Source organism: Ictalurus punctatus, chromosome 14, assembly GCF_001660625.3.
Source record: "Ictalurus punctatus breed USDA103 chromosome 14, Coco_2.0, whole genome shotgun sequence".
Lineage (NCBI taxonomy): Eukaryota > Metazoa > Chordata > Actinopteri > Siluriformes > Ictaluridae > Ictalurus > Ictalurus punctatus.
Genome location: NC_030429.2, coordinates 4540086 through 4552585, shown reverse-complemented (window position 1 = coordinate 4552585; position 12500 = coordinate 4540086). Strand labels below are relative to the sequence as shown.

The 12500-nt window shown below is 42.3% G+C and overlaps 1 protein-coding gene across 2 annotated transcripts in view; it reads right to left on the bottom strand.

Annotated features, from left to right (window-relative positions):
• plxnb2b (plexin b2b) overlaps nt 1-12500 on the bottom strand; it is a 158550-nt gene that overhangs the window by 27403 nt on the left and 118647 nt on the right. For both annotated transcript variants that reach the window (XM_053685569.1, XM_053685570.1), the window contains 8 exons: nt 12291-12402; nt 10952-11053; nt 7855-7950; nt 4964-5051; nt 4677-4840; nt 4184-4332; nt 3311-3422; nt 73-209 (listed from right to left, as the gene is read on the bottom strand). In XM_053685569.1, coding sequence (XP_053541544.1) covers nt 73-209; nt 3311-3422; nt 4184-4332; nt 4677-4840; nt 4964-5051; nt 7855-7950; nt 10952-11053; nt 12291-12402 — 960 coding nt within the window. The remainder of the gene's footprint in view (nt 1-72; nt 210-3310; nt 3423-4183; nt 4333-4676; nt 4841-4963; nt 5052-7854; nt 7951-10951; nt 11054-12290; nt 12403-12500) is intronic.

Below are 12500 nucleotides of genomic sequence, written 5' to 3'. Positions count from 1 at the left end.
TGCAAGTGTGCTTCTCTGAGTAATAAAGCCAACTGCACAACTACATCACCCATGATGCAACACTGCACTCACACTGGGCATGCCACTCCACCCACAGAGATGTCAATGTCTTCTTTAGACGCCGTATCGAGGTCAGTGCCGGTGATGGTGATGATTGTTCCTCCCGCTCTGGGACCGCGTCTGGGCTGCACCACCTCAGGCTTGGGGTCCTGCCAAAATAATGAGAATAATAGTGGGGGAATTACAGTGTATTGCAACATGTTACACCATTCACTCACTTCTTTTTACTTTTTTTTTTTTTTTTTTTTTTTAAATTCACAGCCACTTGTAATAACTGGACATGTGAAAGGAGGGTCTGATCCCGGGCGGGCTAAGGGTCTCTTTCTCTCAAGGGCGGCCAAATCTCATCTAGCTATCCGTCGTGTCCATCGGCGCGGACGTCTGCCGTGTCGTTTTTTCCCTTTTGTGTTCTGGAACGCAATTTCACCGTTTCCGTTCCTCTCCTGGTTCTCATCTATATTCATCCGCACGCGTCCGCTTTTCGGCTCATTTGAAAAAGCAGGTAGCTTCTCTCAACACGGTAATGCGATTAGGCAAAGAAAAGTGCACGTTTCCAAAACTAAGCCGATTGAAACGTTGCAGTCTGCCGTCTAAAAGTAGTCTTAGAGCCCGTGCATCCTGCGAGTGGGGATCAGTTGGGGGCTAATTGAGTGAGCTGTAGCTTAAAAAACTGGCAGAGAAAGACATTAACTCTGTTACCACCTACTCATAACTGTATCATAACTCCCTCGAGTTCTGGTCTCATATCTTCCCCAGGCTGTACTGACACTGAGGCGCTCTCGCTCTCTCACTCACTCACACACACACACACACACACAGTGCTGTCAGCTCACTGAGCAAACACAGATCCCTGTGCAAAGCCCTGTGGGAGGGATAGAGCAATGTTAACTCCCTATAATAGTGATGCAATAAAATGTGCTAATGCACGAAGATTAGCGTGCGCCGCTAACCTGACAGATAAACATTGCGCCGTGGGGACAACGCACATCAACCTGCAGCTCAAACTGGGTCAGTGTCTACTGTTTTTCTTGCACGGTGGGGGGGGAGGATCGTCCGTTCGTGTTACAGTCAGCTCGGACGTTACAGCGGCGTGTCCTCGAATATTCCACGCCGTCATATCATGTGTACGTGTTAAGAAAGTAACACAGTGCTGTTTCATTCTCGAATCCGATCGGGCGGAAGGCTCTGTGACTGCGGCTCTGACAGTAGTGGACCGAATCAAATGGTCGAACGCGTCATCGTTTCTATACCAAACGACACGCGCGGGGACTTGCACCGTGGTGCACTCCGCACACGCCCTAAGAATAAACTGCTACTAAAAGCGTGTGATCGTTGACGTCACGGATAACTGGAAGGAGTCCCCGGTGTCAGCGCTCTGTGTAATGGTCAGTATGCTTCCTGCTAAGGTTTCTCGGGGAACACGACAACGCGTTCGTTTTTTGCCTTTTGAGCTTCACGAGAAAGAAAGAAAGAAAGGAAAATAAATAAATAAATAAATAAATAAATATATAGGAGAGAGGCCGGTGAAGAAACGACTGTTAAGGCTGCTATAACGTAAGGGTTAACGAGAATGAACTTGTTTCGCAGACGTTCCGCAATATTAAATGTAACTGGAAATGGATAAAAAGTACATTATTTATTCACGAATGCATCTTAAAAAATGCATGAAGGACTCGATGGCTAATGCGAATGTTGTAATCGGAATAAAACACTTGCACAAGACATGCTGCTACTACTTCCTTTGATTACTTTTCTACAACAGCGTTCCCCATTCTTTAACCCTTTACTGCATGGTGTTGCCGTATGGCAACAATCAATTTATCTCCAATTTTTTGATAGGCAATACCACAAAACTACTGTGTAACTGGAGAAAAATGGAGCTTTAGCTTAGTTAAAAAAAAAAAAAAAAAAAAAAAAAAAAAGCTGTGTCACAATACAGGAAGTGCTGTTTGCTGATTTTCGGCAATCACATGGCATAGTAAAGGGCATCACTGAAGGGCTCTCAACATTTGATTCATTTTTCAATATTTACACAAAATTACTTAAAAGGAAAAATCGAAACATTATCGGAGAGTTAATGAATTTTTTTGGTCATTTCAACATGTTTATACTGTACACTGTACATTTTGAGTTTTCTGTTAAATGGTAAAATTTCATCGTTGAAAAACCTTGCTATTCTCTAATAGTATCATTGACATTTTTTCACATCCAAAGCAGGAAAAACATTTTGCAGACACTTTGCAATTGCAGTATTAACTCAAGAAATCTGGAACTATAAAGAATTCACAACATTAACGTATATAAATGAAGTTATGTGTGATAAAGTAGAATGACACGGGAAAAAAGTGTTGAACACGTTAAGAAAAAGCACTTCAAGGCGAGGAACCAGCTGAAATCCGTAAGTAATTATACCCCCTATCTGTGCAGATTAATATCAGCTGGGTTAGTAAATTGATGGTCTATAAAAAGGCTTTTCGCTACCAAGGTGTCACACAGGAAACATCTCATGATGGGTAAAAGCAAAGAGCTCTCCCAAGACCTTCACAACCTTATTGTTGTGAAACACACTGATGGAATCGGATACGGACGTATTTCAAAACTTCTGAATCCTCCAGTAAGCAACATTGAGGCCGTTATGCGCAAGTGGAAACATCACGCCGTCATCAACCGGCCACGCACAGGAGCTCCTCGCAAGATTTCTGACCAGGGAGTCAGAAGAATAGTCCGAAGAGAAGCCCAAGAGCCAAGGACCACTCGGAAAGCGCTCCAGAAACACTTGGAGGCAGCAGGTACCATGCACTCCACTGCTCACACTTTATTACACATAACTTTATTTATGTACTTTAACGTTGTGAATTCTTTATATGTGCAGATTTCTTGAGTCAATCCTGATGTCTGGTGAAAATTTCATGTGAATAACCTCATTGGAAATATATTTACTCAAAAAAATACTTATTTCCCCCACTGTACATGCTTACTAAGTGGCAAGAAAAAACAAAACTCATACAACTTAGTCTGGAAAATGCAGTAACTGAAATCGTTCTCATACATTGTATTTTTGACTATACGAATCTTTCCACCATTGCCATCCTACCGCCCCTAAATGTTCTGTGAAAACGTTATTTTTTTATTACTTGAACTGATTCAATTTTATTTCATGTAAATGTAATGATGCATGCCGTAGAGGGTTAAACAACACTACCTGCTCAATCAGTGACGTGATGCATGCTGGGTAAGATTTGTGCCTTACCCGGTATGTAAAGAAGACCGAGGACTTGCTTCTCCTCTCTCCTTTGACCTCCACCTTCACGAGTCCTTCGTGCGGGCCTCGCTGGAGCACTTTCCCGATTTCACACACGACGCTGCGAGAAGACGAGAAGCAAATTTCCGGGGTTATTTTCCCCATCTTGTTCCATAGGTATTTTCTCGGTGGTATGTCTAAAAGCACTCGGCACGAAGGCGGACGGATGGTGCGCGCGGTGCGTCCTGATGCAGAAGTCCAGCACTGAACAATAGCTCCGACTCTCAGTGTTGCACTATACAACTCAGTGGAGTAGATTCCACCTGGTGAGACGTACTCAAAGCGCTGTGAATGTGTATGCACCACGCTGATGCCAAACCCTGCTGAATAATGCCTGGAGCTTTCTCTCTCCCTCACACACACACACACTCTCACAGAACTCAGGACTTGAGAGGCTTGTTAGCAGCCAAGCGAACACAAAGCCGGACCACCCTCGGACATAAGCAGTGTAAGTGAGCTTAAAAGCTCAGTGTGGGATCTCGCTAGCAGATCCCAGCCCATGCTTAGAGGACAGGTTAGGGCCAGAATTACTGCTTCAGCTTTCAATCTTTTCAGCCACCACTTTTCTTTCCTCTCGGCCTAAGACTCGGATAGCGAATACAAATCCGCAGCGTTCAGGAGAGCATAGATACCCGAGAGGCAAAAACAGGGAGTTCCATGAAACTTTACGAGTTGTTACTACTAGACACGAACACACATAGGCCTGGCTTTACGTTTGCCGTGGCGTCCCAGAGCTCCCAAAGACCTCCACACTCCAGTCCCTTAGAAACAATAGTTTAATATCTGATGCAGAAGCATCATGACTGCATGTGAAACCATCACCTGGTCGAAACGGAGTATTTCTCCTCCTGGTGGATGCAGGAAACTCCTGCTACAGAGATGCTCTTGATATCATCCTTGTGAATGCCCAAGTTAGAACCTTTAATGGTGACCGAGATGCCGCCCTGCAGCGGACCGTAGCGTGGACTTATCTAGAAGGAAATGAGTACAAAAAGGACAGTTCAGAAGAAGTTCCTACAACTATAAATCCTACACTTAACTACGTACTTTACATACGGTACACGACCAAAAACAAAAACAAAAAAACGCTACAGTTGTTGTACTGAACTACACTAAAGAGCAGTTTTCAGTTAGAAGTTGCCCGTTATGATATCATTAAATACCGATGAGACGAAAGATGGAACCAAAGTTTGACAAAACAATATTTATTTGAAAAACGCCTTAAAAAAGAAAAAAAAAGAAAAAAGCTACTCTCTATATATCTACTATTTATACCGTGTATGTTATTGGTACAGCGTGTCGGGGTGGAACTCACTGCTGAGATCACAGGGTCTGGACATTCCTGCTCCTCGTCGCTGGGACACAGTTTATGAAACACACAGGAGCGTGACCGAGCACACCATACGCAATTGTACTTAAAATCCGTGTTCTTACACAGACTGCAGTCCTCCCGGCCCAAGGAACAGTTATACAGCGTTACTACAGAAAAAGAAAAAAAAATACACAACACAGACAATCTTACTCATTACCGTACAACAGCACTTACAAGAATACGACCAATTATACATAAATATATATATATATATATATACACATACACACCATTTAGTGTGCTGTCAATCTTCTTCTCTGTGTACTTGTCTTTAATATGGAACAGGATGCTGGTCTCTTGAGCCTTATCATACGAAAACTACAGAAAGCAACACAAAGCAGAAAGAATTCCATCCGTGCTATTAAAAAACAAGTCTCATTTATACTGCATATCATTAAAGCACAACATTAAAGCCACTGACAGGTGGATGTGAGGAACATTGATTATGTAGTACAGTGGCACCTGCTCAGTGGGGGGCAGCGAGTGAACAGTCGGTTCTTGAAGTCGATGTGTTGGAAGCAGGAAAAATGGGCAAGCTGATGAAAGGATCTGAGCAACTTTGATAAGAGCCAAATTTTGATGGCTAGACGACTGGGTCGGAGCGTTTCTAAAACAGCAGGTCTTGTGGGGTGTTCCCGGTATGCAGTGGATAGTACCTACCAAACAGGACTTAAAGGTTCTGCTGCAAACATCTCAGCACCAGATACCACAGCACACCTTCAGAGGTCTTGTGGAGTCCATGCCTCGACGGGTCAGAGCTGATTGGGTGGCACAAGGTGGACCTACACAATGTTCGGCAGGTGGTTTTAATGTTATGGCTGATCGGTGGATAATCTTTCATTTTCAGGGCTGTGTGTCACTATATAGTCACACTTGAACAGTCTACTTTTTTTTTTTTAATAAATATTTATCTGTAGGCTTTTCACAGACTCCCCCTCTCCCTGGGAGTGCATCTGGCAGCAAGTCAAACAGAGCTGAAGAGAATCGATGCTCCAGGCCTGTTCTCGTGGTGTGCTGCTACATGCCGCTTCCCTGCCACACTCGGAGACGTTGAAAGTCAGAGAGTCATTTGATGAGGTGCTGCGAAATAAGCTCCGCTTTAACCGACAGGGGGCGCAATGATGCAGGAGTCATGCTTTTACTACGACTGACTACGACGTGTCCTTCGTTTCTGAGTCCGGATCAGTATAACGGTTTAAGATTGAGAGCACATAATTAAACAAACCCAAACGTGAATAATAATAATAATAATAATAATAATAATAATAATAATAATACATCGGCTATGGGACGGCTCAGGTTTTTACAAAAAAAAACATCGTCCGCAACCCCAAAACACATGACTTGTTTGGTTCACTGTATTTGGGCCGATTCGGGATTGAATCGCCTTCTCGCTGGAAGAAGGCGCTATAAAAAGGCCATGATGGGCTTGTGCCGCTGTGATTGACAGGCGAGAACTAGTATGCCCCTCCCACCCAGACACCACGGCCAAGTCTGCTCTCTTGGACTCCCAGCAACTGATGGCTGTGGCATCACCAGGTTTCGAACTTGCGATCTCCGGACGATCTCCGAAAGCTTGGCTCATTTGCTAATGTGATAAAACGTCCACTGACCCTGTTCCTCGAAACATCTAACACCACTAACAAGGCACTCGCAAAGGCTCTTCGACCGTTTCTCCACGCATAGCACCTCGACCTCTTTCATACTGTTAGCTTTGTGCATGTCCCTCTTCAAAAGCAAATCGCAGCTTTCACTCGGGTTTAAACACAGAGATTAAGATGGATTTCGAGGACGTCTGAGCTCATTATCTTGTTCTAACTTCCTGTCGGAAGCAACCAGGTTCTGTTCTATAATACCCTGGTACCTAAAGTCCCCATACCATGAAGTGCCTTGAAAGTCGATGTATTGGCGTAGTTTCCACTGAAACGGGGAGTCAGGGCGGGACATATCGAGTGTCTCCTCCCCCTTTTTAAACAGCCAATAGCGTTTCGCTAACCTCACAGCCCAGGCTAAACCCATACTTGACAGTTAGTACCATGGATATTTAGAACGTCGGGAGCGGGACACTTCAGTTTCTAGAGAGCGTCCGATTGGACGGAAAACGTGATGAGAAGCTAAAGTGCAGAATGACATCATCAGAATTCTTGCTCCGTATTGGTGGTTGAGAGAGATTGTAGATTTTGAATGCATATCTCATCTAAATTTGAAATGTTATCATTGTTTTGGCGCGCACTAGCTTATCGATGACCTTAAATCCGACATATTCGTATGAAAAGCCACCAAACGTCCATTTGGATTTCATGGAGACTTTAATAGAAGTCACGACGCAGTCGATCATTACAGGATCCCCGGGGTTCTCTGGTTTCATCCATGTTGATGGATATCGTTCTTTGCGGCAAATCATTTTGCAACATAAGGTATGTTTCGTTTTTTTTTTTTTTTTTTTTTTTTTTTTTTTTTTTAAGAGAACAAACTAGAATTCAGAGAAAGACGTTCTTATTTGTATCGGGGTTTTTGTGTGTGTGTGTGTGTGTGTGTGTGTGTGTGTGTGTGTGTGTGTGTGTGTGCTGGAAAGTACTTTCTTCCGCTGTTTGAAAATTTCAAAATCAATGTTTGTCATTCTCTGAGTTATTATATAATGACAGACTATTTCACGAGTTCTTTTAGGAAAGAAAAAGAAAAAGAAAAAAAAAAGAAAAAAATAATAAAAAAAAGAGACCGTTCAGGTTTTGGCCGCTGGACTAGGTTTGAAGTGGCAAAACTGTGGAACTTTTGGCAATACTACTACTACTAATAATAATAATTCAAACTTCAGTTTGAGTTAAGAGAATCATAATATATTCAGAGCTGCAGTGGGTCAAACGGAGTAGAGCCGCTCTGACAGAATAATGATATCCCTGGAGTAGAGGACCTAAGTGACAGCCAGCTAGAATACTAATGACCAGAACAATCAATCAAAGGTTTACTTCAACCGTATTGCCTACATATGCAGAGGCATATTCTGATAATGTGTGTGTGTGGGGGGGAGGCATTTAATAATGTAATTACAAGAGCGTGTGTGAGAGAGAGAGAGAGAGAGAGTGAGAGAGAGAGATCAGCATGCGATATCCGTTTTACTCACCATGTATCCACTGAAAGAGAAAAATGGACCTTCTTCAGTTTTCACATCGTCTTCAAACTGTTTCATTAAGTCTGTACCGATGGTGAACTCCCTGCCCTGCAACATCAACAGTTCACAGGAATTACTGCATTAATACTGTATGAGGAGTAGCTGTGTGCGGTGTGTGAGAGTATTCCTGGAGGTCTTTTCACACCTGTACCGTAAAGCTAATATTGCCCTGATGAATTTTAACAGTCCTCGACACCGAGTACGTTTACACGGACGACGATAATCCGATATGAACCCGATTAAGACGATACTCTGATTAAGAAACTCGCATGTACACAGAGATTATTGATGACCTTAATCCGACTAAAGTCACACTCGAAGTAAACACGAATGGAATTAAGACGTGGGGAATACACATCTTAATTTAATCGCATTATCGAAGTGCGTTACAGGCATGTACACACCTTAATTAACGTCGTGTGGGAGTTTTCACCGCATTTTGCGACAGGACACGTACACACACGGCGGCGCTCGACCGTTTGACGGCAAACAAGAGGGCACGGCCGCGTCCCAAACCGCGTACTTACCTGCTATATAGTCGGAGAAATACATGTAGGTAAGCACGCGGTTTGGGACGCAGCCCACGGCTTCAAGCGGTCATCTATTTGCACGTACGGCGTGACAAATAATTAACCGCACTTGAAGCGTTCGTAAAATTAAAAATAAAAACACCCAAAACTGCATACGGTCCCATAACGAAGACCAACTGTATGTCGATACGTGAAATTCTGGAGGGAACGTCGGACGTGATGACACAATATTGTCTTACTCAGAGTAAGGTCAATAATTAGATCACTGCTGTCCATGTAAACGTAGTCAATGACAGAAGCAATAACGAAGTGCCGTGCAAGAATGATGCTGGATGGTCTGTCATAGGAGTTCAGTAGGGTTGAGATCAGGGGACTGTGAAGGCCATAGCATATAATTCACATTATATTCATCCTCATTGAACCATTCAGGGGATGGGGGCGGAGTCATTATGGAAGAGACCACTCCTACCAAGGTAGAAATGTTTTCATCATGGGATAAAGGTGATTAGTCAGAATGACTTTGTAAGGGTTTGCAAAGAATTCTACCTCTAAGACTGAGGCATTCCAACTGCCTGTGTGTGTGTGTGTGTGTGTGTGTGTGTGTGTGTGTGTTTGGGGCTGGTGGGGAAGGAGGAGTGGTGCTGTTACGGGAGAGCAGAAAAAAAAATACAAAAAAAATAAATATTTAAATGCACGTTTCAGACCTTTACACATTTTGAGTAAGAGCTAAGCATTTTCAAATATTCCAAAAGAGCAGTCGTCTTTTTTTTTGTTGTTGTTGTTCCCCCTCCTAATAAAAACATCAGAAGAGCCAATTGACATGTGAATCCGGAATGATTGACAGCTCCGCAGGTGCTTCGCGCTCTCCGCTTGAAAGATGCCCCGATGCCGCACTCTCGCTTTCTGTCACGGTACTTTTTACATTTTTTTTTTTTTTTTTTTTAAAGTTTCTTGCGAATGTGAAATAAATAAGCAAATAAACAAACAAACAAACAAACAAACAAATAAATAAATATGTTTAAACTGTATTTACTGGAGATGCCACCGGAATATTTCGGGGAGAAGAAATAGCTAATTTCGGTTTTCGTTTGAAAGAGTGAGGGGGGGGGGAAGAAAAAAAAAAATCCGACTACGAAAGCCTTAAACAGGCCTACGACGAAGCATCAAAAATCTAACGCTTTAGAAATGATGCTGATGGCACTCAGAACTGGACAATGATTTCAAACGCTGCTTGTTTGCTGTGCTCTCCTGCACTGCAGTCACGTCATCTACTCCTCAGATTACGTGTGTGTGTGTGTGTGTGTGTGTGTATGCGTGATGTTTTACGGTAGCCCATTTGCAAAGGGGAAGTAGAAAGTGCGGTTCGATCTTTCGGCTTCATTAAACCCATCCCTACCAAAGACGACCGGGTCTAACTATAAGTCCATTTTTATCCATGTCCAATTCATTTATTGCACATAAACAGGTCGAGAGTTTCGGTTACTGTTCACATCAAACAACAGAATGGGGGAGGGGGAGGGGGGATCGTGATTTCTATCTCTTTTGATGGTACCGGATGGGCTGGTTTGAGTATTTCATAAACTGCTGATCTCCTGGTATTTTCCCCACCCCGCAGTCTCCTTTTCCCCCACTCGGATTTTTGATGTGAACGTTAACCGAAGCTCTCGACGTGTATCTGCGTGATCTATTGCACTGTGCTTCTGACACATGATTGGATAACTGCATGAATAAACAGGTGCACAGGTGTGCCTAATAAAGTGGACAGTGAGTGTACTGTATATACATATTTACGCTCATTGTACAGAAAGCAGAGGTGGAGAGAATGAAAAGTTATATTGTCATAACGTTACTCACAACATTAAAGACTCGTTCGGACTGAACATGTATACTGCTAACGGCACTGAAAAGTCCACAACGTTCCGGTGAATGAAAATTAATTCATAGTAAACGTTTGTTAAATGTTTGTAAGCTCAGTTCGTTAACCAAGCTTTGTGTTTTGCCGTTAGACTGTTTTATTAAGTCGTATTAAAGATTTAATTCTTGAATGACTTGCTTATCGTGAAGTCTGAGATGCTTTCCTGCTCAGCGTGTTTGTAAATAGTAGTTATTCGAGTTACTGTAGCCTTCCTGTCGGCTTGAACCAGTCTGTTCTCATCTCACCCCTCTCACATCAGCAAGGTGTTTCCGCCCACAGAACTGACATTCAGTGGGTGTTTTTCAGTGAATATCTCAGGAGCTCAGCGGTTTCTGAAACATTCCAACCAGCTCATCGTGCACCAGCAACCAGGCCACGGTCAAAGATCACATTCTATTCCGTCGTTCTGAAAACTTCGACGTGAACATTTTAAAACCGAAGCGCTGGACCTGTAACAGCATGATTTTAAGCATGGCGATGCTGCCGTATGATTGGGTGATTAGATAATGGCATGAACGTGCAGGGGTATGAGTGTTCATTTTAAAGTGGGATATTACATATAGGCGTTTGTCATAAACAAGAATATCTAGAGGTCACAGCTCACTTTGTAGGGCTCCAGATTTACTCCTTCAAAACTGATGCGAGTCTTATATCCTACTGGAATCAGGATGGGATCTGGGTTTTCAAACCGAGGACATTTCTTTGTCTGAAAGACAAAACACACACATGGCTTAATTCTGGTGCATTTTCAATCTCCTGTATGGCTATGTAAACAACCTAAACAAAGTATTTCAAAACATTGCGGTCTATAATGTATATCTTGTATGTATGTATGTATATCCTGAATGTATGTATGTATGTATGTATATATGTGTGTTTATATATATATATATATATATAATGTATGTATGTATGTATATCTTGTATGTATGTATATCCTATATGTATGCATGTACATCCTGTATGTATATCCTGTATGTCCTGCATGTATGTATGTCCTGTATGTATATCCTGCATGTATGTATACTGGGTGACTGTGGTTCAGGTGGTAGAGCGGGTTGTCCACTAATCGTAGGGTTGGCGGTGCGATTCCTGGCCCACATGACTTGACATGTCGAAGTGTCCTTGGGCAAGACACTGAACCCCAAGTTGCTCCCGATGGCAAGTTATCGCCTTACATGGCAGCTCTGCTACCATCGGTGTGAGTTTACCATTTATGTATGTCCTGTACGAATGTATGCATTGTATGTATATCCTGAATGTATGTATGTATGTAAGTATGTCCTGTATGCATGTCCAGTATGTACGTACTTACAGTATTTATGTATGTATATCCTGTATGTATGTATGTTTGTCCTGTATGTATGTATGTATGTATGTATGTATGTTTGTCCTGTATGTATGTATGTACGTACAGTATTTATGTATATCATGTATGTATGTACAGTATGAAAGTATATCCTGTATGTATGTCCTGTATGTATGTACAGTATGTATATCCTGTATGTATGTGTGTATGTACAGTATGTATGTACATCCTGTATGTACGTATAGTATTTATGTATGTATATCCTGTATGCATGTATGTCCTGTATGTATGTACATACAGTATTTATATATGTATATCCTCTATGTATGCATGTATATCCTGTATGTATGTATGTACAGTATGTATGTATGTGTGTATGTACAGTATGTATGTATGTATGTATGTATGTATAAAATCCAAATGATTCATGTATTTCCTTTGAGGTTCCATGGCAAGCCAGAAATCCACTTTCCTAATCTATTACATTTCATTATGCATGCGTATCTCTAACATTTATAATTACATCTTGGCACTGTGACACAATCAGATCATTCAATACACAGCAATAAATCTCTGTCTGAGAGCTAACAGTTACGAGATAAATGAGTAAATGAGGTTTGGTCGTTTTTCGCACCTGTCTGTGTTTGATAATATTGGGCCCTGTTTCAGCATCATTCATATCCGAGCACGTGTGATCGGCAGTGTTCCACTGACACGCCCACGGTCTGCTCACACACGCTATACACCTGCGAGTTAAGCACAGAACAGGGAATAAAACACACTCTTTTAGACAGAACCGAGAGAGAAGCACTAACACAGACTCCAGTGCTCAGTAATTACATTT